Source organism: Cuculus canorus, chromosome 11 (genome assembly GCF_017976375.1).
Source record: "Cuculus canorus isolate bCucCan1 chromosome 11, bCucCan1.pri, whole genome shotgun sequence".
Taxonomy (NCBI): domain Eukaryota; kingdom Metazoa; phylum Chordata; class Aves; order Cuculiformes; family Cuculidae; genus Cuculus; species Cuculus canorus.
Genome location: NC_071411.1, coordinates 17,516,856 through 17,541,392, shown reverse-complemented (window position 1 = coordinate 17,541,392; position 24,537 = coordinate 17,516,856). Strand labels below are relative to the sequence as shown.

The window sequence follows — 24,537 nt, the reverse complement described above, 5'->3', positions numbered from 1 at the left end:
TTTGTATCTACACGGCAAAGGCATTAAGATAAAGCATTTAGGCACGTAAAATTTTTCAGCTCAGATAAGGACAAGGGAAGTCCTAAGAACAGGAATTCTTATTTAAATAGTGTGGTTGTTGAGATCCTGAGTTTATAAATGCACAGATGTTGATATGTGTACATTTAGAGTCAATGCAGGTAAGCAGCGTTTTAGCAGGACAGCTTTCTAGACAGGGATGAAAGAGTGACCATCATCCATGCCTTGGAAACAGAATATAATGAAAACTTCAATAGAAGAGTAAAGGACATGTAAATATCTATTTTCAACTCGTGCAGAGCAGATCCAAACATTGATCTTGAGGCTTAAATGACAGAGCTGGTTAAATGTTGCTTGGTGTTGAGTTTGATCTGTTTTGTCTCTGTTTTGGTTCAAATCTAATGTTCAAGAGGCTAGAGGTATAAACACTGAAAAAGAAATCGGCAGAGATTTCTGCTGTGCCACTGTGGCTGCATTTGCAATGAATTGATGTCACTTTTCTGTGGCTGCTCTCTAAGGTGGAACAGTGATGCCACTTTCTTGCTGCCACACTGTTCAGGGCAACTTGGTTTTCTAGGACAGCAATCGCCTTTCAAGACTGCATTGCTGCAGTTCAAACTTGTACCGGGCCGCGCATTTGTATGGCTTCTCTTCTGTGCAAGTTTTGTTTTGCATATGTGTTCCTTAATGGGGGGCCAGACTTGCGCATTGGTGTGTTTCTCACCAGGTTCTATACGGAGCAGTGCAAAAGTGAGAAAAGGTACTTGAGTGATCCAAGTAAAATTCCAAAGTACTGCGTAGAACAAGAATGCAAAAATTTGACATCTTTATGACAACGCTGTTACAGTGACCACTTTTAGCTGGTAAATGCAATCCACCCCTGCACCAAAGTACAATCCAGGGAGCTCACGGAGGGCCTTTCAATCACAAAAAAAAATTGTTAATATGCTTTAAAAGTGCCTTGGGACTTTGTCATTTATGATCTTTAATCATGATCTTTAATCTGATTTATAATTGATATACCTATCGCAGTGACTCCTCCCTGATCTGACAATAAATTCGTTTTGCTGCTTTACAAAATATTTTACTATCCACTGTTGTTAAGAGGGAGAAAATCACAGAACAGTAAACACTTTCTGACTGCGTTTTTCATATTAAATCCCTTCTGTTTGCTCACCCCACCCCCATCTACAAAATCTTAAGTGCATGAGAAGCACTGCATGTCTACACAGGCTCTGTCAGGCAAATCTGAGTGTGTTCAGAGTTGACCAGCTGTGAACTAGAAGATTTTTGACAGCTTATTAGTCCAGAGCTGCACTGTGCTTCTGAAGTTGTAGGCTTCTCGTTCAGCTGGCTTGCCTTTAGCAAACCTGGAATGTGAGCACAACAAGCTCAGGTACGTCTGTTCAGCCCAATGCACGTAGATCTACAGCCACTGAGTGGGAATTAAACGGCATTGAGACTATGGCAGTCCAAAGTCACAATTCTGGAAATGCCCTCAGCTGTCACCTAGTTGGAGGAGAAGGCTTGATTCTGCAAAACATCATTATTTCACTTCAACCACATATGCTTATGACCCAGTCTAAGCGAGATGCAACACGTGTTCCTTTACCCAGACCATGGGAATCTGGATATAGCAGGTGTTTTAGAAGATGGCTAACAGGCAGTGACATGACCTACTACCTCCCCTTGCTCCTTCCTCCCTGCCTTACACAAGATCTCTTCTCTTCTCTTCTCTTCTCTTCTCTTCTCTTCTCTTCTCTTCTCTCCTCTTCTCTTCCTCTTCTCTTCCTCTTCTCTTCCTCTTCTCTTCCTCTTCTCTTCCTCTTCTCTTCCTCTTCTCTTCCTCTTCTCTTCCTCTTCTCTTCCTCTTCTCTTCCTCTTCTCTTCCTCTTCTCTTCCTCTTCTCTTCTCTTCGAAGGCTGAAAACTGTGTTTTCTACCTCCCAACAGACTGCTTGGACTGCAAGATTGATCCAGGTGGATTGATTCCGCCCTCCCTGTTAATAACAAAGGTATCTGAGATTCTTTAAGATTACAATTGCTGCTCTACTGCTTTGGTTTGTCATCACGAGAAAGGAAGGGTTCCACCATCTGTTTCAGGAACTACGGTGTATTTCATAGCAGTCAATTGACAGATAAAGTCCAGGGGCAGATTACAAATGGCATCAGGACTAGATTCCTGGTTTTACAATAGTGAGGTTTTAAATTGCAGTTTTAAGCATGTTGTTTCAAAATGGAACTTTTGATGTGGTTGCACAGAACACAGCACAGCTGGGCTCAGATCACTACAGTTCTTTGCATCACCTTAAGTTAAAAAACATAAAGCTAATACAGTATGATTTTTGTTTACACGCCTTGATGAGTGCTAATTATCATAGTATCATAGCATAGTTATGGTTGGAAGGGACCTTTAAGATCATCCAATTTCAACCCCCCTGCCATGGGCAGGGACACCTCCCACTGGCTCAGGCTGCCCAAGGCCCATCCAACCTGGCCTTGAACATCTCCAGGGATGGGGCAGCCACAGCTTCCCTGGGCAACCTGGGCCAGGGCCTCACCACTCTCATGGTGAAGAAATACTTCCTAGTGTCCAGCCTAAATCTGCCCCTCTCCAGTTTATACCCATTCCTGCTGGTCCTATTCCCACAAGCCCTTACGAATAGCCCCTCTCCAGCTTTCCTGTAGCCCCATCAGGTACTGGAAGGTCGCTATAAGGTCTCCTCTGAGCCTTCTCTTCTCCAGGCTGAACAACCCCAGCTCTCTCAGCCTGTCCTCACACAGAAGGTGCTCCAGCTCTCCGATCATCTTTGTAGCCCTCCTCTGGACCCATTCCAACACCTCCATATCGTTCTTACGTTGAGGATTCCAGAACTGGACACAGTATTCCAAGTCTCACAAGAGAGGAACAGAGGGGCAGAATCCCCTCCCTCGCCCTGCTGGCCACGCTTCTTTTGATGCAGCTCAGGATACGGTTGGCCTTCTGGGCTGCAAGTGCACATTGTTGGCTCATGTTGAGCTTCTCATCGACCAGCACCCCAAGTCCTTCTCCGTAGGGCCTCTCTCAAGCACGTCACCCCACATCGTGTACTGAAATCGGGGATTGCCCCGACACAGGTGCAGGACCTTACACTTGGCCTTGTTGAACCTCATGAGGTTCTCACAGCCCCACTTCTCCAGTCCATCCAGGTCCCTCTGGATGACATCCCGCTCTTCCGGTGTGGCAACTACACCACTCAGCTTGGTGTCATCTGCAAACTTGCTGAGGGTGCACTCAATCTCGCTGTCAATATCATTGATAAAGATATTAAACAGCACCAGTCCCAGCACAGACCCCTGGACCCCTGAGGAACACCACTTGTCACAGATCTCCATCTGGACTTTGAGTCATTGATTAATTCTATAGGAGTAATTTGTTTTATACAAAAACTAGCAAATTCTAGTCTAATCACAGCTAAGTTCTAAAATGGAAGGTACTTTGAAAAATTAAGAACCTACGTAATTCAGTTATAGGTCCCATGTGGAGTAAGGTATGGCAGCTGGGACTTGCACAAAGATGCACTGCCCTCAGTTCAATGTCAAATCCAAAAGGAGCCCTTGCTATTAGGCTCAACGCCTACTAAAAAAAGGAAATTCATTGTAAATGCCTTTTATTGACAACGTTTTTGCAAACACCTTAGTTCACAAGTATTGTGCAGAAGCTTCTGTAAAACAAAATGTATTTCTTGTCACAAATTACAAAGTTTGTGGATTAACACAAAGTGCCTGTCGGCACAGATCTGTAACTGCTCTCCCCTGAAGCACAAGCAAAACAAGTATTTTTGTACAAACATTCATAGAACCAGTAGAAAACTACTTATCAGCTCCATCTCTTGTTGTTGGTTTCATTATAAAATGAAGACACTTGGGTATTCTTCAATAGTATAATCAGTAGTCTTCATATTACATCTACTGTTTGTTCTCTGTTTCCATTTGAGTTTCTTGAGATTCTTCAGCTTCTGAGAGTTTTTCATCATCTGAAATTCAATATTACTGTTAGTCAAACATGCTTGGTTATACTGACAGATCATGTTCATTGCAGAAGTTTCCTACTTCAATATTTTACGTTGGTCGCCTAAATGTGTAGTTGAGTATCTCATTATACAACATGCTATGTTCACACAAAACAAACCAAATCCTTCAAAGTTTTTAAGGCTGTTACCTGTAACGGTTATTACGGGAAATGTGGGGTAACCCTACAGTATCAATTCAAACACACAGTACCAGATCGCTTCAAATTACATGCATTCTCTTTGCCTATTGATGATTTATCTCTAACAGATGTTGTGCTTTCTACTAAAATGCTACTGCCTTCACAAAATTCTAGAAGCTGAGAGGTAATCTACAAATTCACGTGGAAATGCATTTTGGAGACTCGTACTTAAGCAAGTGTTAGTAACGCATAGCAACAATAACCCTCTGCTAAAGTGCACCAAGGATTAACAGTTCATTCTCCTTAAGAAGATCTAGACGGCCTTAGAGAATGAAAGTCTGCTCTTATAGCCATCTCTGCTTATTAATCAGGTCATGCTCACAGGCTATACCAATTATTCCATTTTGGAAAGACACAGCAAAAATCCAGCAAACAATATTTAAAACAATATTCTCCATATCAGAGCATGAAAAGTGTTGATTTGAAAATATGTATTTGTATGACAAGAGATGAGTATGCCCGAATTCCTGAATTAGCTCTTGTGTATGACGGTTTTAGTCCTTGCTCTGTTACAGACTCAGTGTCTGAGTAAGTCACTTAGCTGTCCTGTATTCCAGCTTCTTTTTAGTAAAGCCTCAAATGATACCATGGTGGCAGCGACACGTTCAAAACTGCCAAAATAGGAATGATATAAAGAAGCTTGGAAACTATTTACAAGAATACTTTTCTGTAAGAAATACCTTTTCTGTTTAAAAAAAAAACCAAACACCACCATCAATTGCTCTTCTCCATCCCCATCTTTTAAAGACGTTTGTTGCCTACAGGTGAATCTAAGATGAAGCCAGTCAGGAAATGACACAGTGGCTAGCTTGTAGAAAGAAAAAAATCTGAGCAGTCTCAGGCTCTAGACTGCAACTGGGAAGAAACAAAAAAATGCTGATGACACAAGAGGTCACCAACCTCAATTGCGCATAGCTAGCCCAGTGCTGAAAGCTGCGATTCCCTTTGATCCGCTCAATCCCAGCCCAGTTACATAGATATTACCCTAAGAACAGCACTTACTTTCCAGGGTTTGCTGAAGTTCATGGATGGTACTCAGGAGAACATGAAACTGCTTTCTTCTCAGCTCCAACTGGAATGATAAAAATGCATATTTTAGGAAACGGAGAGCACATACAGACAAACAACTCGCAGCAGATACTCCATTAATTATGTTCTTAATAAATAATCATATAACAATCTCTGTGAAAAACCTACCTTATCTTCAACATTTTCTTTAATGTGAGAAAGATGTTGAAGTTCTTTTCCCAAAGCTTCCAGCTGCCTAAAAAGAAATTGTCATAGTAAAACGTTCTGTAAACTTCTTCAAAAATAGATTTGAACTAAGTGGAGGAAAAAGAACCATTAGATCAACAGCACAGATAAACAAAGCAGAACAAATGAAACAACAGTGAGACACAGATCTTAAACTATTATGTCATAAACCTGTACTTGCAGGACTTTTACAGAACAAAAGGCATCCAAGCTTTTGGATGTTGTTGTAAACTGGGTATTTGGACTGTAACAACTCAGTCCTGCCACAAACATGTTATTTACTTGACCATACAGTGACAGTTAAAGTGGGTTACATTAAATTCCCGTGGCATTTCCTTAGGCTTTGCTTCTTCACAGATTTCTTTATGTTGACATGGAGTGGGTTAAGTAAAAACATAGCATCAGCATAGGGAGCATATTTGATAAACATACAAACGCTGCAATTCCCTGACACAACCGCTGACCAAACACACAGTCAAGGACCTTCTCCCTGACAGCAGCCTGCCCAGACACAGCACTTAGTAACAGGCAGACTCTACAGGAGGCCTAGGTAGAAAAATCCACGGTTTTGATAAAACCACAAGATATAGCTTATGTCCCAGCACACCAAATTTAACACTGTGAGCCACATAAATGCTCATTTCCTTCTCAAATGCCGGTTTTTAATTGACTGCCTCCGGCATTAAGAGATAAAGGAAACATGGAAGATCTATAAATCTTCATTATTATTCACATCCTTTTGAAACAGACCATCTTTCAACTCCTCTTCAGGATCCTTCTGCAAGCATTTGATTGTTTTCTTGGACCCACCATGGATTACCACAGTCCTTTTTGAGATAGAGCGGTAACAGGTACCAGAACGTATGCTGGTTTTTAAATGAGGATGGAGCATCAACACCAGCACTCAAACCTCCACTTCGGCCCCTCTGCTTTTCCTCCAATGCCTACCATAACTGATGCTCCATGTAATGAGAACAACTTGTTTCTTTAAAGGTGAAGTGGACTGAGGTTGACCATCCCTGATTACTTAGCCGGCAGAGCCATATCAGCGAGGGAATGGCAGATTCTCTTCTGGAGCACTGACAGTTGCCACATCTCGCCTGGGCAGGGAACCACAGAAAGGCCTCCGTTCCTACCTAAGTCATGACGGCTGGGAAAAAAGCCTGGTTTAGTGCTACCTGAGGATGCTGCCTTTTTTTGAGCCAGTACACTTAGCACCTAGAAGTGAATGCCTGAAAGAGGGTTGGGTGTGACATTTTCCCTTCCTCTAACGGAAACAGGCTAACAGCCTGCAGGGTCATGCAGCCACTGTGCTAGTGTTTCGTTTCTAGATTCTGAAAAACTTCTGGTTATCTAAATCTCACTGTTTGTACCGTGCTGTCAGGTACAAGCAGACTGTGAGAAGAATTGCAGTTTTTTTTCTAGTAATATCCAAGCCACATCTGAAATTCTACTTCTTTTACTTTCCACTCCAGAGAATCTTTACCTAGCCTTCTCATTTTTGTACCTCCATTTCTAAGACTCGGTGTCACATCTTGGTCCTCTTAACAGCTCTTCTGCTGCTGCATCTAATTATTCTGCGGGCACTGCCATTTAGTAGCTCAGTTCCTGTCACTTCCTGAAGTGGCTCCTGTGCATTACTTCTGACTAAGCCAATAACAGCTTCTCCTCTTTCTGCTGTATGACTGGTTGTTCTGAGAAAACAGTCTCTTAAAAGCTTAAAGAATGTATTTTTCTGAACTTTGCCCTATCGTGTCGTGTGACCTGCAAAAGGTACAACTGTAACTCCCTCAATAAACTGTGACATTTCTCCTCACAAGCAGTTTTCTCAAGTGTTTTTAGTGATTGAGAGTTCTACAAAAAGCGTGACATTGTTAGCGAGGCCTCCTCCATTCTCATTTAAGGGTGGTCCCTCTTGGTTTGCAGTAGGATTTTCTGTATACTTCCCTCAAGCTGGAGAGAAGGAAGCCTTGTAATTAAAAAAATGGATGAAAACTTTATCTAATTCACATATTTAAAATCTCTTTACTGGAAGAGGTCAGTTAAAACTAAAACACCTATGAACTATACTCCCTTTAAAACATTCTGTCCTGCTACTATGTCCCATTTCTTCCATTTTTAAATGTGGGCTTTACCCATAGGGAAACATAAAAAAACCTAAGAGCTTTCTCCTGCTTCCTCTCGTTCCACCTGCCTGGCTTGTACTTTGTGTCTGTTGTGTGACTCCTCAACCCCTTTAGCAGTGCACTCTGCTGCCTCTCTTAACTCATCCCTGGTAAACTGACAGGAGGTGTGCGTTTTCATGAGTTTCCTTATTCATCTTAACAATGGAAACATTTCTACTACAAAAAAATTAGCAATGCTTCTGAACCCATACAGATAGAGATTAATTAAAGCAAGCAGATAAGGGCACAATTTGAAAATGATAACCAAGTTTTTCTTGCGTTGAAAGACATTATATACACGTAAGGAAAGGCCAAACCGTAAGCAAGAGAATGTCAAATCTGGTGACTTCCAGCTTTCTGGCTTTATTAAAATTTAATGTAATCTCATACTTACTTCAGTGTTTCATGTCTGTCTGGATGGTGTTGTATGACTTTAGCCAATGCATCATATTCTGAAAGAAATGTAAACAGTTAGTCTAGATAACTCTGAAAGTATAGACTGAAGAACCAAAGACCAGGTGCCACAGAATGGCACAGACTTTGCTTCTCGAAAAACTGTTTTAGCATTTTTCAAATTTGTACATAACACCTTACACGTCTATAAAAGTAGCAGCAAATATACATACATAAAAATGTGTACAATTTATACCATACTATGACATCTCAAAGGAGAGGATTACATCAGAAGAGATTTGAAATAAATTTCAGATACGACTCTAGGCCATTATCTACTCGCTCAAACTTACCCAGTGCTACTGATTTGTAAAGGATGAGGCCAGAAAATACGACCTTTGGATAGCTCTGCATTGCTGCACACATGGCCTTTTGTGTATGATTCACACTTTCAGTAGTGGGTGTGGAACCTATCAGACTAAATACAGTATTCATGACGCCAGTATATTCCCTTGCATTGTATTTTCTGATACAATGTATTTTAAACAATAACAAAATAATGAAACCAACCATCTGTAAATACAGATATTGCTCCTTACCCTGGCGATTTTTTCGAATTCTTTTTGCTTGCAGGATTTGTTTTTTGCATTCAGAAATCTTCTCATGTGCGGCAGCTATACTATTTTCTTTAAAACAAAACAAAACAAAAAGATATACCAGGTTATATCCAACAATACGTGTAAACAAGCCATTCTGCTAAATTATAAATATATAAAGAGCTGTTTGTGAACTGGTGGCCTGCTAGCTCCACCAGCTTCAAAACTACGTACACTTCAATAGGCTAAAAAAGCTTTATTTATATGCATTTTATACACTGATAAGATTTTTACAGTATATGGATGAGTGCTACGTAATAAGAAAAAGAAAAAACCCAAGCCACTCATCATATGTATATTTTATGTTCAAACTGGCTCAAAAGTGTTCATAAAAGAGATACTGTCAAACAACGCAGTAATAGAATATTATTCTCATTTTTACCTATATCCTTGTAGATTTTTTCATAATTTTCCATTTCTCTCAGGTTCATGTCGTACACCAGAAGAGTCTTTCCCATGGAAAATTCGCACTGTGATAAAGTACTCAGCATTCGTTGGTACTGGGTGTAACTGCAAACAGACAAGACATTTATTCCTAAGCAGCATACAAAATACGTCTGTATTTGCAAAATGAAAACAAAGCCTCATGTAGCATAAGGAACAATCAAAGAGCAACTGTTAAAGATATAAGAAAGCACACAGATTCAAGGTATAATTTTTTGAAAGTGCAGTTGGAAGCAACGCACCCATTAATTCTACCACCAAGTCCTTAAAGGTGAGGAGGGGACATTAAAGCAACGGGCAGACGGATCCAGGGCTCAGGGACTTCCCTGCTAAGGCTGGTTCTGTGACCACCAGGATTGGTATTTTAATGCTGCAGCTCTGCTCTGTGCACACATGGGAATTCCCACGGGAATTCCTATCCAGTACTAGCACGCCATACAGCAGAACGTGCCATTGTCACTTGTCCCTTACTCCTTTAGCCTGTTTTTCTTCAACAAGAGAGGAACACAGCAGCAAAAACGCCAACGGCGCTGCCCTTCCTAACAAAAAACGCAGAACTGCCAACCACAATCTTGGAGTCGCGATCCTGTTCCAATACCAGGACTCTCGGAGGGATCGCACAGCCAACAAGCTGGAGGGCATTTGAGTGGCGCTGGCAGATTTCACAAGGCAGCCCACGGTCTTCATCGATTTCTGCCCCATTTTTGGTCCCTCACCTCCCACCACTCGGCATCTGTAGTGGTGCCACCACTGAGCTGCACCGAAAAGTGGATGTATGTGTTTTAACAGGGATCAAACCTGTTTTCCGATACGTGAGCTAATCAGTTCCAAGATTAAAAAAAGGAATAAACAGAACAGGAAAAAAAAGAAATACCCTTCCTCTTGCGATCCGGAGTTACACCACTTAATGAAGCTCTTCACCAACAGATTGATCCGGCGGTCGTCGCCGGCCCCGTCCCCATCGATCAGGAGCCGCTTGCGGATAACTTCATCTGGGGGAAAAAACAGTGTAACGCGCTGCGGCATCTGCGCCCGGAGCCGAGAACGGGGCAAACCCCGTCCTGCCCGGAGCCGCGCCCGTGGCTGCACTGGGAACGGGAACCGAGCCCGGAGCAGCACCGGCGGGAGCTGGGAACCGGGAGCCGTTCCCTGGGCCGCCCCGGGAGGAACCGGGAGCTGCTCCCAGGAAGAACTGGGAATCGGGAATCGCTCCCGGGGCTGCACCGTGATAAGCTGGGAACTGGGAGCCGTTCCCGGGGCTGTAATAGGAGCAGCTGGGAACGGGGAACCGGGCACGGGGTCGCACCGGGAGCAGCTGGGAACGCGATGCGGTTCCCGCGGGGGTGGAAAGCCGGAGCAGCTGGGAACCGGGAGCCGTTCCTGGGGAGAACTGGGAATCGGGAGCCGCTCCCGGGGTCGCACCGCGATGAGTTGGGAACGGGAAGCTGTTCCCGGGGGGGGAGTCTCGGAGCCTGGAGACGTTTCGGGGGCCGCACCGGGGGGAGCTCGGAACCCGGAGCCCCTCCACGGGCCGCAATGGGAGCAGCCGGGAACGGGGAGCCGCTCCCGGGGAGAACCGGGAATCCGGAGCCGCTCTCGGGGCCGCAATGGGAGCAGCTGGGAATGGGGAGCCGCTCCCGGGGAGAATCGGGAATGGGGAGCCGCTCCCGGGGCCTCAGTGGGAGCAGCCGGGAACGCGGAGCCGCTCCCGGGGAGAACCGGGAATGGGGAACCGCTCTCGGGGAGCACCGGGAATGGGGAACCGCTCCCGGGGAGAATCGGGAATCCGGAGCCGCTCCCGGGGCCTCAGTGGAAGCAGCCGGGAACGCGGAGCCGCTCCCGGGGAGAACCGGGAATCCGGAGCCGCTCTCGGGGAGAACCGGGAATGGGGAACCGCTCTCGGGACCGCAATGGGAGCAGCCGGGAACGGGGAGCCGCTCCCGGGGAGCACCGGGAATGGGGAGCCGCTCCCGGGGCCTCAGTGGGAGCAGCCGGGCGCCCGGGGCCGCTGCCGGGGCCGCTGCCGGCCCGGGCGGTACGGGGTGGGCCTCGGGGCTCGGCCGGTGTCGGTGCGGGGCTCGGGCAGGGGTCGGGGGGAGGTCTCACCGTCGGTCACGGCCCCCATGGCGGCGAGCGGCAGCCGGCGGGGCGGCGGCAGCAGCGAGTGAGGTCAGCTTCCCACAATGCAGCCCGCGAGCGCGGCGGCCATGGAGGGGGCGGCGGCGGCGGCCGGGCCCCGAGCCTGACCGGTGCGGCGGGGGACGCGGCGCCGGCCCGAGGTGAGACCGGCCCCGCCCCGCCCGGCAGCACAGCGGGCACGGGGCGCTGCTGGGGAGCGGGGGCACCGTCCCGCTGGGGTGCCCGGCGCCGGGGTGGCACCCGTGGCGGAGGGTGCCGGGGGGATGGTCACACCGTGGTGCCCGGCGCGGAGCGGGTGGCACCCGGGGGGGGACGGGGGGGACTGGGGGCGCCGTCCTGCCAGAGGGGAGCGAGAGACCGTCACACCGTGGCACCCAGGGCAAAGGCGATGGCACCCGTGGCAGAGGGGACCGGGGGCATCGTCCTGCCATGGCACCAGTGCCAAGGCACTAACACCCAGGGTAGAGGGGACCAGGGGCACCGTCCTGCCATGGCACCCAGCGCCAAGGTGGTGGCACCCACGGCAGAGGGGAGCGAGGGACCGTCACGCCGTGACACCCAGAGCAAAGGCGATGGTACCCATGGCAGAGGGGAGCTAGGACATTGTCCTGCCATGGTGCACAGCACCAACGTGATGGCACCCATGGCAAAGGGGCCCAGGGGCATCATCCTGCCATGGTGCCCAGCATCGAGATGATGACGCCCATGGCAGAGGGGACCAGGGGCATCATCTTGCTATGGCGCCCAGCACCAAGGCAGTGGCACACATGGCAGAGGGGAGCTAGGACATTGTCCTGCCATGGTGCACAGCACCAACGTGATGGCACCCATGGCAAAGGGGCCCAGGGGCATCATCCTGCCATGGTGCCCAGCATCGAGATGATGACGCCCATGGCAGAGGGGACCAGGGGCATCATCTTGCTATGGCGCCCAGCACCAAGGCAGTGGCACACATGGCAGAGGGGACCAGGGCCATTGTCCTGCTACGGCGTCCGGTGCCAAGTTGATGGCACCCATGGCAGAAGGGAGTTGGGACAGTCACGCCATTGCACCCACGGCAGAGGGGACCAGGGGCACCATCCTGCTATGGTGCCTAGCGCCAAGATGATGACACTGATGGCAGAGGGGAGCAGGGGGAATATCCTGCTATGGCACCAGAGCAAATGCAATAGCACCTATGGCAGAGGGGACTGGGGGCATGGTCCTGCCGTGGTGCCCAGCATTGAGGTGGTGGCACCCATGGCAAAGGCAAGCTGGGGCATTGTCCCACCATGGCAGAGGGCCATGGGGTATCGTCACACGATGGTGCCCAGCACTGAGGTGATGGCACTCATGCCAAAGTGGACTATGGGCATCGTCCTACCATGGCACTCAGCACTGAGGTGGTGGCACCCATGGCAGAGGGAAGCAGGGCACCATCCTGCCATGGCACCCAGCACGGAGGCAATGGCACCCATGGCAGAGGGGACCAGGGGCATTGTCCTGCTACAGCGTCCAGCACCAAGGTGGTGGCACCCATGGCAGAAGGGAGTTGGGACAGTCACTCCATTGCACCCATGGCAGAGGGGACCAGGGCCACCATCCTGCCGTGGTGCCCAGCATTGAGGTTGTGGCACCCACTGCAGAGGGGAGCTGGGACAGTCACGCCATGGCACCCAAAGCAAATGCAATGGCACCCATGGCAGAGGGGAGCTGGGGCAGCGTCTTGCCATGGCACCCAGCACCAAGGCACCCACAACAGAGGGGAGTGGAGGGACTGTCCTGCAATGGTGTCCAGAATTGAGTCAATGGCACCCACAGCGGAGCGGGGGGATGGTCACACCATGGCACCCAGTTAGCACCCACAGCAGAGGGGAGCAGGGGGACCATCCTGCCGTGGCACTCAGTACCGCAGCAGTGGTACCCGTGGCAGGAGGGGGTGCGGGCAGCAACCCCACAGTGCCGTTGCCCTGGCCAGGGTGCAGAGGATGTGCCCATGGTGCAGGCATTGTGGATTGCCTCCCTTCGGCTGCCCTTGGCTCATCCCCACTTTGTGCCAGATGGCAAGAAGCAGGGCCCGGGGTGGGCAGCGTGTCATCGTCCTGAAATGTTTCCTTGGGGAGGTTGTTGATCGCAAGTGGAGAGGAGCGTAAGTTGTATCTCCCTACCCTGAAAAACTAAGCTGGCACTGGAAAAAAGAGGCTTGAAGCATCTGGAGAAAAGAGATATTGAGGAATTACCAACTTGAAGTGTTGAGCTTTAGGCCTTTGGTCCACAGACTCCCAACACTTGGGCAGAGCTAAAGGTGGTGATGTTATTTCAGTGTGTAGCATGGTACAACTGGCATTTCTAGAGCCTGATACCTTCCTGTCCCCTCTTCAGCTTGGTTTGGACACTTTAGAGACTCATGGACTCTTCTGCACAGCACTTTGCATTGACACTGTTTGGGTCTGGAGGAAACCAGAAAAGAAAGACAAGAAGAAAAGGACAAAGTGAAGGGGTGCTGTAGTCTGTGCTTTCCTGGTCGTAGAGCGTTTGATTGTTCTGGATAGCGGCATTTAACAGCTATTTACAGATTTGTAGGTTGTTCTAGGCAGGACTTTGTCTTCAGTAGGCAATTAGAGTGTTTGGAAGGTGCTGTTGGGAAAGCCTTCTAGGGAGGGGTCATTAAAACTCCGCCTGAACTTTGGGGAATAAAGAGTTTCCAACATAGAAAAAACGTGGCTAAGTGATTTCTGTTCTTGAAATGTTTATGTATTATTATGTGATTTGTGAGTGATATAATTTTATGTGAGAACCTAACTTTATATTCAGTTATACAAAGGTTGGGCCAAAGAATGGGCTGTGAAATCATGAGCTGTGTAAGCGCAATTAGAAACAGTCACTTCTCCGAGCTCTGAATTTGTTGCCATTTGATCTAGTTGGTTTGACGAAGACCTTTGTGTTTTCCAAGGCTTTGATCACTGTGACATAGCCCTAGGATTTTGCCAAAAGGTGAGAAGAAGACCTGATCACTTACTGATTACCTGCTGGAAGTCTTAGGCATCTTGAAGCATTCAGCCCTATCAAGACTTAATATTTACCTTGTCTGTTCTCTGAGCCCTTCCCATACGTAACAGAGAGAAGTTGGTATGAAGTGAAGACTGTTGTAGGTGAAAACCTACAGAAATGTATTTAATCGTTTTAGAATAACTTTGTGTTGTTTTCTGTTGTTTAATGCAATACATTCTTTTCTCACTTTGTTCATCGTTCCAGGGTTGGTCAGATAGTCTTATTAAACTCTCCACAGTGACAAATAGATAGTTGTTAATTAATTAATTTAGAATACAGTAGTCCGTATGACTAGTTAATAATATTTAATGACTTTTGTGCCATTCTTGTCTTCATGTTACTAATTACAAGATTCTTAAAAATTCTCTGTTCTGGGTCTTAGGCTCATAAGAACAATTCAGAAAATTAAGGCATTCTTTTTCTTTTTAAGACGGGGCTTTCGGGTATCATCAATGTTCATTAACTTTTCTCTTTTAGAATGGAAAGTAGAACTTGGTAAATACATCACCGAGAATCTCACTAAGGCTACATGTTCACTTAATAGCCTATTCTCTTTCCTGTTCTCTTTTGCCATTTTAAACATCCATGGGATGTTTTTTCCATGGGTTTCTATACACACTTCAGCATTCCCGGTATCTTTGGAGTCTTCTCTCAGTTTGCTCCATTTCGAAGTTCTCATCTTGTATATATGAAATGGCCCTGATTTCCCATATGGGGTGTGTGTTGCGCTGAGCTGTATACAGGCGTGTTTTTTTCCATAAATTCAGTATCGTGTATGATGTTGGTGTCTGGAGCAGGGTTCACCTACCTGTATGCGTTTGTCCTTCACCGGCTGGTGTATCCTGTGCAGGTTCAATCAGCTACGGTCTTTTATATAACCCTTCAGCTGGCAGCAGTGCTGAGTAGTGTTGGACCTCTCTTAAGGTCTCCACTACTGGAGATCCATGCAGTAGGAAAAAACGTCTTTGCACAGGGCATAGTGCCTTCCTCTGTGCCAACTCTTTCGGAATAAGTACCTGTGCACGCGAGCTTTCAGCCAAGCTGTGATGTAGTTTTCCCTCTTTCCTGGAGTTCCTTTATGTGTGCCATATGGTAAGACCCTGAAGCAGCTTATACATAATAATTTGTTGCACACCTGTCCTTGTCAAAAGTGTTAAATGATCTGCTGTAGTGTTTCCAGGGGACTCTGGATACAAGGAGTATAAACTAGTTAAGTTTAGTACTGCAAGATGTTACATGTGTGTGGAACTGACTCACATTTTTCATTAGTATCCTTTTTTTGGCTGAAAAAATGGATTTTAAGTACATCAGATTTTTTTGTTCATTGAGGAAATCTGCTAATGTTGTGAGGTTTTTTTTCCCTTAAAAAAAAAGTCTGAGAGTCAAAGTTTAAAGTGACTTTAGACCTCCTCCCCTTTTCTTTGACTGTGTATATATGTTCTTTTAACAACTACAGAAAAAATTAAAGGGGAAGAAGCTTTTTATAGTATTCCAGGCTATAATGAGCTATGATTTTTAGAGCTAAGAAAACAGCTTTAACTATTGATGAGGTGGATTCAAAATATTTTTCCTAGGCCTCCCTAATTATTTATGAGGTGGTTTTAGTTTCCAGGTTTTCTTCGTGTTGAATAACTTCTAAATCAGACTGCTGTGTGGCGCTAAATCTTACCAAGATCCAAGTATAGTAGGTCAGAAACTACAAGGTATTTTTATCCAGTCCAACCTATATTCTTGTCAGAAAGTCGTGCCAAACTTATTTAGCGAGACCTATTTTCTGTAAGCCTGTGTTTAGCATTACTTTTTACCATCATCCTTTATTTCTCTGTTGATTGTATACCCCTGATTTTGTGCAAGACTGATATCGAGCCAACCTATTGGTGTCACTTTGTTCTCTCATTTTCAATTATGCTATTGTGTTGTATTTTCTCTGTGGTCTTCTTTAGCATTGGCATTAACTGAGAACTGGAATCAGCGTTTAAAGAGCTTGTCACCTCGTTCTGTAAAAACTCTTAGACGCTGGCAGTCTAGTTCGGCAGATATTAAAATATTCACTTTTGGCAGAAACACCTGAATCCATTGATGGGAATAAAAAAGTAGTAGGGTTTCTTTTTTCTTTTAAAGATACTAAGCTAATTAGGCTTGTAAAAAGCTCTCGTATTATGGACCCTTGTGTTTCTGCAGAGCGAGCGCATTTTCACAGAATTAACAACATAACGAGAGAAGGAAAAGTGAAAAAAACTTGTTGTGACTGTAGTGGCAGTAACAAGAATTTAAAAATGCAACTCTTTATTATGCAAACAGTAATCAGTTTTGCTGTCGGCTGCCTGTGTTACCTCACTCATTAGATGTACTGCTAATATCATGCTTTAAAAACCAGGTTCCTATCAGGTAATAATGTAGCCACAAGTTGTGGGCTGCAGGATTGTTTTTCTTTACTGTTTTTCTCTTTGTAACTGAAAGAAGCATGTAAAATTCCAGACTTTTTGACAGAAGCAGTTTGAAAAATACAAGTACTGGAAATACTCTGATAGTTGTAAAGATATTTCATTACTATTTTCTCATTAAGGGAGACAAAACCTTGTATTAGTCATTTTAAAACAATTATACTGCATGTCCTTAAATAACTTTTTCCTAAGGAAGGGCTCTGTCTCTTGGTTAATCTAGATGATGCAGGTGGCATTCTGATATTGCCCTCGTATAGCTATCTTAACAGGAATTAAAAAACAGCTTTCTGCATTTCATGTCTGCATCCTACTGAATATACATGAAGCTTGAAAACCAATTATTGCGCATTTTAAGGTGACCTGTCACTAATTTCTTTCAAACTCAGTTTGAGACTGTATGATATTTGGGTATTTGGTGTAGAAAACAGAGCTTACAGGTGCAGAGGTGCTCCCAGCAAAGGAAAACATGCCTTGCTGTCAAAAGGCGCTTTAATTGAGGCAGTGGCAATACTAGAAGTTAGAGGTAATACCCTGCGTTACTGGTGACTTGGGAGGTTCCCACTTGGCAAGAAAGTCAAAGGATTTTAGCAGGTATCTCATGAAACTCAGTGTCATGAAGCTGATGCAAGACAGATTTGATGGTTAGATTTGTCTTTTAATCTGAAAATCGTTAGCACCGTTGGACTCCAGCCACCTGTGCAATGCCTCGGAGATCCCACATGGTGTCTGCATTCTGTGATTTAAGACTGTTTGGTAATTTTAGGGTGGCACTTTGTGTTCCATGTATCTTGTAAGGAAGTGACCATTTATTCATTTGGAATTATTTTTGGCAGGATTGATCTGGTATCTGGTCGCCTCTTAGTTTGTTGGCAGGATGTTTTCAGTCTGGCTTTCTTTTATTTTATTTTTCCAATAAAAAAGAGCATATTTTTATTTTTTCTTCCCTAAGCCTTCAGTTAATGGATTTGGTAGCATTTATGTTGTGCCCTGAAGATCATCGGTGGCATGCCAGAGTTCTCAAAGGAAGAGGAGTGTGTTGAATGAGATTTGACTGACTAAGAAGAATTTGTCTTTTTTGGCATCGGCCCAAATGGTAAATGTTTGCATTTAACTGTGGCTTGAAAGGTTGGAAGAACAATAAGAGAGTTGTGAATATCATATTTGCTGGTATCATGTTTAAATAAATAACTGTTAGTGCTACTGAGGAAGTTTTGCACGGAGGCTACAAGGGAAAGCAGGCATTTCCTCCTTTGGAAAACAGCTCTTGTCCGACTTCAGAGCGGCGTTTTCTGCATCACGTGGCCAGCTGCTTTGACTCGGCTGAGAAAGCTGAATCAGAGCTATTGCGCAGCTTCTGAGTCAGCTTTTCAAAGTTTAATAAAAGTTGGTTGGTTGGGTTTGTTTTGTTTTGCTATTTTTTTTTAAAAGCAGTCCAAATCTGTAAAAGAAACCTAGAAATTTTACGAGGCTTTGAGCTTAGCTGCGCCACGGAGGGATGTTGGAAGGAACGCTTCTGTCTCAGAAGGTGAAGATCGAGAGTATCAGGTCTATATTGATAAACGTACGTTTCTTATTCTAAATTTGGTTTCTGTTTTGCTTTGGATTATTTTGTGGTTTATTTTCTTTTAACAGAGTGACTCTGTCAGTGGGTAATGCTTAAGCACAGCCACAGTTTTCAGTTCTCGTAAAACATAATACATTGAAGCATGTTCTTACCCCCTGATTTCTGAGTAAAATGAGAATCTGGGCTGTGTGACAGAAACCATCGCAGGCATGGGCACATGTTTGGTGATGCCGGCTCAGTTTTAGGTTTTAGTAGGTCAGGTGGTGTGTGAAAGCACTGAGCTTCGTTTCTGACCGTCGTTATCCTACCAGTAGTGACTGGAAACAGGGTGAAACCCCAAAGAAGTCGTGGCCTTCTTAGAAGGCACGCTGTGTTCAGTTTCTTTCTTAAGTGAGCCTAACGTAGCTTCTAAACTATTGCTTCCGTTGCTATCAGAACAAATGGTTTAATCAAATATTTCAAGAGCTGCATGATGAGAAGATAACTGGTCTTTTCTAGCCGAGACTGTCAGATTCAGAAGGGGCAGATCCAGGTTGTGCTGTTTTCTAGCCTTTCGCAGGCTGGTTGTACAATGGGGAAGGCGGAGGGCAGACGGGAGGTGTTTCTGTAGAAGGTGGAGGGGCCAAAATGGTTTAATGTTTACTGGTCTTTCATTAAGATTATACCAGCTGGAGCAGCTTGAAGGAGGTGATGAATCTGCTCATTTTCTATGCAGTAGCCAAGGTAGGAATGTGCTTAAATCCTGCCTATATCCAGGGCTAAGCACCTTTCTCTAGGGAGCATTTTGGATTCATGCTCTCTTGAAATTAGGATCATAAGTCCTTTCTTTCAAAAAGGGAGCAAAGGTCAATCTTCACTTTCAAAACCCAGGAGGAGGCAGTGGTTCTGGTTCCCTTTTCGTCATTAGCAGAGCTGTTATCCGCTCGACTGCTCACCACACGTGTGGGAGACTCTAGCCCAGCTATCCTCCTTCCTGAGGGGATTAATGCCCATAATTCTTTCCATCAGAGTGAATTTCGTAATCACCAAGCTGTATGAGGTGGTGTTGCTGTCCGAAAGATAGACTGAACACAACAGTACAGCTCAACACAGAAGGTATCAGATGACTGCAGACTAAGGCATTCAAGGAAAGAATTCATAAAAGCAAACTAGTTATTTCAGAAGTGCAAGACAAGAACATGCAAGCGTGGGGAAAGTATTTTTTGCATTGCAGATCAATGCAGATTGCCTTCCTCGTGACTTCCAAATTTTACGTGTGAGCAGGGATAGAATTTGGATGTGAAAAGTGTAAGCAAACGAAAAAAAAAATTGTGGAATAAAATAATCTGTTTCGTAAATGGATTTGGTAAATTGAGAAAGGTAAGTAGAAAAATTAATGTCAAGCATCAATAAAAAGTGAAATTGGACACAAAATATGTCATCTATAAACTGTGTGTATATACAGATGTATTTATATATGCCTATAAGTTGTCCTTTGAGATATGGAAGTGGTTATATGTGTGCCCAAAACATTAAGCCAAAAATGTTATTTCTCTTAATAGTATTTACAAAACTCCACAGTAACTTTTCTTTTAGTAATTTTTTGGTAGAGATTTGGTATAAACAAGTGTTCAGGTTTGCTTCTTGTTTTTATTTTTGTGGACTGTTAGTGCAGAATGTTTGAAAACCACAAGTTATTCTTTCTGGTCCTCAGCCGTTTGCCTTTATTCTAATAAAAATTTCAGTGTTGATTACACGTGGATAGAATTGAACTGATAAAAGTGGCCAGGCAGAGAAATTGGATTTTATAACTTAAATGAATAAAGATTGGCTTGAAAGAGGCGAGAGTAAAAGAAAGCCTTGCTAATAATAACTGCAAGTATGCACCTGTGATTTTGTGGTTCGTTGTATGTATTTTCACTTCAGTTTCATTCCAGTGTCACTTTGGCAGTTATGGGTTGGTTTTTTTTTAATTTTTGAGATCTGCTTGTGGTTTTTGATGTGTTTGTATGTAAAGTTAGGATGGTGTTGAACAATAACATATCCTGAAATCAAACTATGCTCATGTATATTAAAGCATATGTGTTTTTTTTAAAATGTCATGAATTTGAAATTTAATTTTAAAAGTACCTAAATTGCACTTGAGCTGCAGCCACTTTGCCAGGATTGGAATAAGAGGATATTTATAGTCAGGTTTTCTGGTAAAGCTTTCCTTTCCTGTTGTTATATGAAAGACTCGCACAAACAGGAGCAACGACTGTAACTGTAGTTTCTGACATCAAACAAGTGGAAGGAAGTAGCTCCAGAGCTGTACGTTAATGATGTCTGTCCTGGCCTTGAAGCTCTTCAACGGATTCTGAACTTTACTAGTCCTCCCAAGTGTTGGCGTAGACTTCTAATACAATGATAAGAGAGGGAACGAGTTTCCTAGTGACCGAATTATTCTTATCGAATCTTCTTTATTTGTAATTACCTCTATATAGAGTCTGTTCCCCATCGTGTCTTTCCAGGACTGGCCTACTAACGTTGGCACAGAGATTTCCAGCTCTAAGACAGGTGTTTTGCAACCTGCGTTTTCTTCTCTTTCTGCTTGTGTCAGTGGGTATCGCTGCTCTGTGTCTTTGCCCTGGTAGGGGCTTTCCGTGTTGCTCTCCTGTGGTGATGGATGCTATCAGAATGTGCTGCTCCCTCAAAGAGGCCTCTTAAAGTTGTTCGGCGAGCACCATCCTCTCTACACAAGCAGTCGTGCTCTGTTGGCTTCTGTGCAGGTGGTGGCTTTTAGGCAGCTGCAGTACTGTCGTTACTCGGGGGAAAAGTAATGAATGGAGAAGCCCTGGAACAAGATATCTCCTGGTAAGTGTGGACAAGCTACAGAGCTGTTTGTTGTGGCTGAGGAAAGCGTTACAGTAATTCACGTCAAGGTGTGGGTTTTTTTCAGACAAAGCTGTAGAAATAAGTGTAAATATTACTTGAACTGTGTGTCTCTGGTTGTAGAGGAATGATTTCTGCTGATTGATTTGTTAGCAGGGCCCAGACTTTGCTAGGCTCTAGTGTGCACTTGTTGAGAAAGAAGGAAGGAGTCGTAGGAAATTCCATGATCTCCTTTCCCCAAAATCATCTGATGTCAAGTCAAAGATCTTCCCAGGCAAGTGTCTTCATCAAGAGAAATGTTGAGACTGTGATATAGTTGTCTGTTGTTACCAAAGAGTTTGAAGCTTAAGAGTGAAATTTACTATAGGATTATAAATACTTAAAAAAGTAGAAAATGTAACTGCTGAGAGTTTATGCACGTAAATGTGATGTCTGAGGATATGTAAAAGAAAAAAGCCACTTTATGTGCTCATATCTTGGTGAAGATCTGCTTCAGCACTTTCAGATTAATTTTTGACTTTTTCTTGCTGCTTGGCAAGCAGCTTTCTACATTTCAAGCACTTCACCAGCTCCTCTTTTTGCACCATCTCTGATATCCACAGAAATGTGAATAGTTCTGGTGCAGATCAATGGGGCCAACTTCCTTTTTCTATTTGGGCTCACACTATAATAATGACATTTTATTATCTTAAGAAAGTTACTTGAATTTTTAAAGTGGTAGGAATATCACGTGTACTTTTGCTTGGTCTTATTTATAACTACTAAACACTACATAGGGAAGGAGTGCCTACTGTGTTCTAGCCGAGCTTCCTAAACTGTCTTAGACAAAATCACCTACATAATTAAGGATCCCCAGTTTGTGAAGATCAGACTGCTTGGTCTGTGTTAATTTTGGAATAAAGCGTTAATTAACTACACACATGCAGGACAGCAGGGTCTGTATTGAATGAAATTGGGAAAGAGGAAGCGTGGAAGTGCCGGTGAAATTGCTGAAAGATCTAAAAAAAGTGATTCATAAACAAGTGCCAAAAGAATGGAATTCCTTGGCGTAAGTAAAAGGGTACAGATAGAGTGTGCAGCCGGATCTATTGGAGAGCATTGCAGAGCAGGAGGGGGCTATGGCAGGTGGGGAAAGAAATAGGTCAGATTGCAACAGTGAAGATTCAAGCATGGACAAACAGTTTTCTAGTGGAAATACTGAAAAGTTGGCATAATCACCTGTGAGGGCAGTGGTGCTTTCATCGCCTGGGGGCTGAGAACAGATTCAATTAGCAGTGGTGTTCCCACGTAAAGGTTTAGTTATCGGGTCCTGGGGCTGAGTAATGGACTGTCAGACCTCTGGAGGTTCCTTCCATCCTGGCTTTGGGTAACAGACCTCTAACTACCCATTGCACAGATTTTAATAGGATCAGACTACAGGACTGAATATGCTCTGAAACCTATTTTCCACCTTTGTGGCCTGTTCAGCAGTTCTGTTTTGACTGGAGTTTATCGATGTAAGAAAGGCTGTGGTAGTCGGCAAGTGAAGTTTATGTTTCTCAGTAGGTTTGGCTTTTGAGGGGGTGTTTCTTGCATGTCGTCCTCCAGGACAATGCTATAGCGAGTACCTGCCCTCTTATTTTAAACAATAACTGTTCTCTGCTGCAATGTTGCATCTAAGCCAGTTATAGAATTGTTATTCTACTTGGAAAAACTTGAAGTATTCCTGAAGTGGCTTGTGGGGAAGAAGTATAGCCTGAGTGTGGATCTGAGTGAGCAGCTGTTCCAACTGGCTGTGTGCATGCACGAGGGAGAATCCGTTGATTTCAGTAGACTACAACTTGACATTTGGTTCAAACGTAGGTAGCTGTGCTCAACAGTGAGCTTTATAATCCCACTTAATTTCTTTTTATCCATGAATATTTCTTCTCTTAGGAAAAGCGAATTTCATAGTGGAACTAGCATTAAGAGGAGGTGTATTGTGTGGCCTGGAGATTGTGCATCCATTGCAATGATAGGTACGAGAAGTCTTGTGTTTTTGTAACACTTTATAACCAGTCACCTTGGCCATGAGCAGAAGAGTGAGGGAACTGGAGAACCGATTTCTTCACAGGACATCATTGGCCATAGCTAATAAATTATTTTAATAGCTAGCAGTATGCTAGCACGCACTTACACAGCTGTGGCTTCATATCTCTGTAGGGTTTGCAGAGAGGGAAACTGCAACTGGGAATATGTTAAAATGCAAATTATTATATTCTCCAGGTAAATAACAACCAAAAAACCCCTTCCTTTTATGCAGACAGAGAGTAATGCTAGAGTATCGAGTGCCCTATTAATAGCTACATAAGTAGGAGTAGTTAGAAAAATATATGATTTTTATATAGTATAGTAAACCGCTGTGAATTAATATAGCATATTAGTATGTGTCAAATTTACAGTGTGTAAGACGTGGTGTTGGCCTGAGTGGGCTTTTGTAGGCACTTCAGCCACCAGTATATTTGAGTCAGTATGGGGCTATGTCTTAAAATGAAAATGTTAAGGTTTTTAAATTAAGTTTCATGCCACTAGATAGACATTTTTAATCTCAATAGTATCACTAACATTAACGTTAATGCTTTGTCAGCGGTTTCACACAGGCAGTCTCTGATGGGTAACTCTTGTGTCTTCAGCTAATAGTGACATTTTGTGTTCCGTTTCATAGCACGGCCAAGTATGTTTCTCAGGAGACAATCAGAAACACAGGATGTACCTGGAAAGTACAGTGATGTCTTGTTTATAGCCAAGTGCACTTGCGGAGAAAAGCCGGGAGACGTGCGCCAAGCACTCATTAGTCTGAAGGTTTGTTAAGAAGAGAAAACAATTTAATTTTTGAAGCTAGTTATTACTTTCTGAGTTCTTGGTGGTTTTGAAGGGCATGAACATTTCTTGCATCGCTCTCCCATTTTCTCCTCGTTGGGGTGTTTGGTCTCTGACTCTAGATGGCAGTCACTGGCAGGCAAAGGGAGGGAGCGCTCTGGGCTCTGGGCTTGGTCCCGGCCAGGCTCTGCACCGCTTGGTTCTCTGATTGGAATTTTTATGGGGTTGAACAGCAATAAAAGTGTCACCTCAGCTTCTCTCCCTTCCGAGCTGCAATAGAGATACTGTGACGAAAGGAAAAAAAAAGGGGCAAAAAATAAGAGAAACTGAGAAAATGTTACAGTGAAACATCAACCAAAGAGAGCTTTAGTAATGCTGACAGTAGTAAAGAGATCTCTTTTGTGTCGGCAAGGCTTTGTGCTAGAATAACAGAAATGAATTTGTTAAAAATGGGAGAAGTACCAGTTTTCCACTAAATATAGTTTCAAGGA

The 24,537-nt window shown here is 44.3% G+C and overlaps 2 protein-coding genes across 3 annotated transcripts in view; one reads left to right on the top strand and one right to left on the bottom strand.

The window, feature by feature from the left end:
- Positions 1–3,426: 3,426 nt before the first annotated feature.
- THOC7 (THO complex subunit 7) lies at positions 3,427–11,424 on the bottom strand. Its single transcript, XM_054076486.1, has 8 exons — positions 11,288–11,424; positions 10,056–10,173; positions 9,120–9,247; positions 8,681–8,767; positions 8,083–8,140; positions 5,467–5,533; positions 5,272–5,341; positions 3,427–4,033 (listed from the first exon to the last, which is right to left on the bottom strand). Exons 1-8 carry the CDS (start codon positions 11,304–11,306, stop codon positions 3,966–3,968), a joined length of 615 nt encoding a protein of 204 aa, XP_053932461.1. The 5' UTR covers positions 11,307–11,424; the 3' UTR covers positions 3,427–3,965.
- Positions 11,332–24,537, top strand: part of ATXN7 (ataxin 7) — a 90,304-nt gene continuing 77,098 nt past the window's right edge. For both annotated transcript variants that reach the window (XM_054076485.1, XM_054076483.1), the window contains exon 1: positions 11,332–11,460. The gene's annotated coding sequence lies outside the window, so the exon portion shown is untranslated. The remainder of the gene's footprint in view (positions 11,461–24,537) is intronic.

Coding starts and splice junctions, on each gene's coding strand:
- THOC7 (XM_054076486.1), bottom strand. Junction 5,342..5,466: donor AAGAAAATGTTGAAGATAAG/GTAGGTTTTTCA, acceptor TTATCATTCCAG/TTGGAGCTGAGAAGAAAGCA. Junction 4,034..5,271: donor ACTTCAGCAAACCCTGGAAA/GTAAGTGCTGTT, acceptor ATTGAATTTCAG/ATGATGAAAAACTCTCAGAA.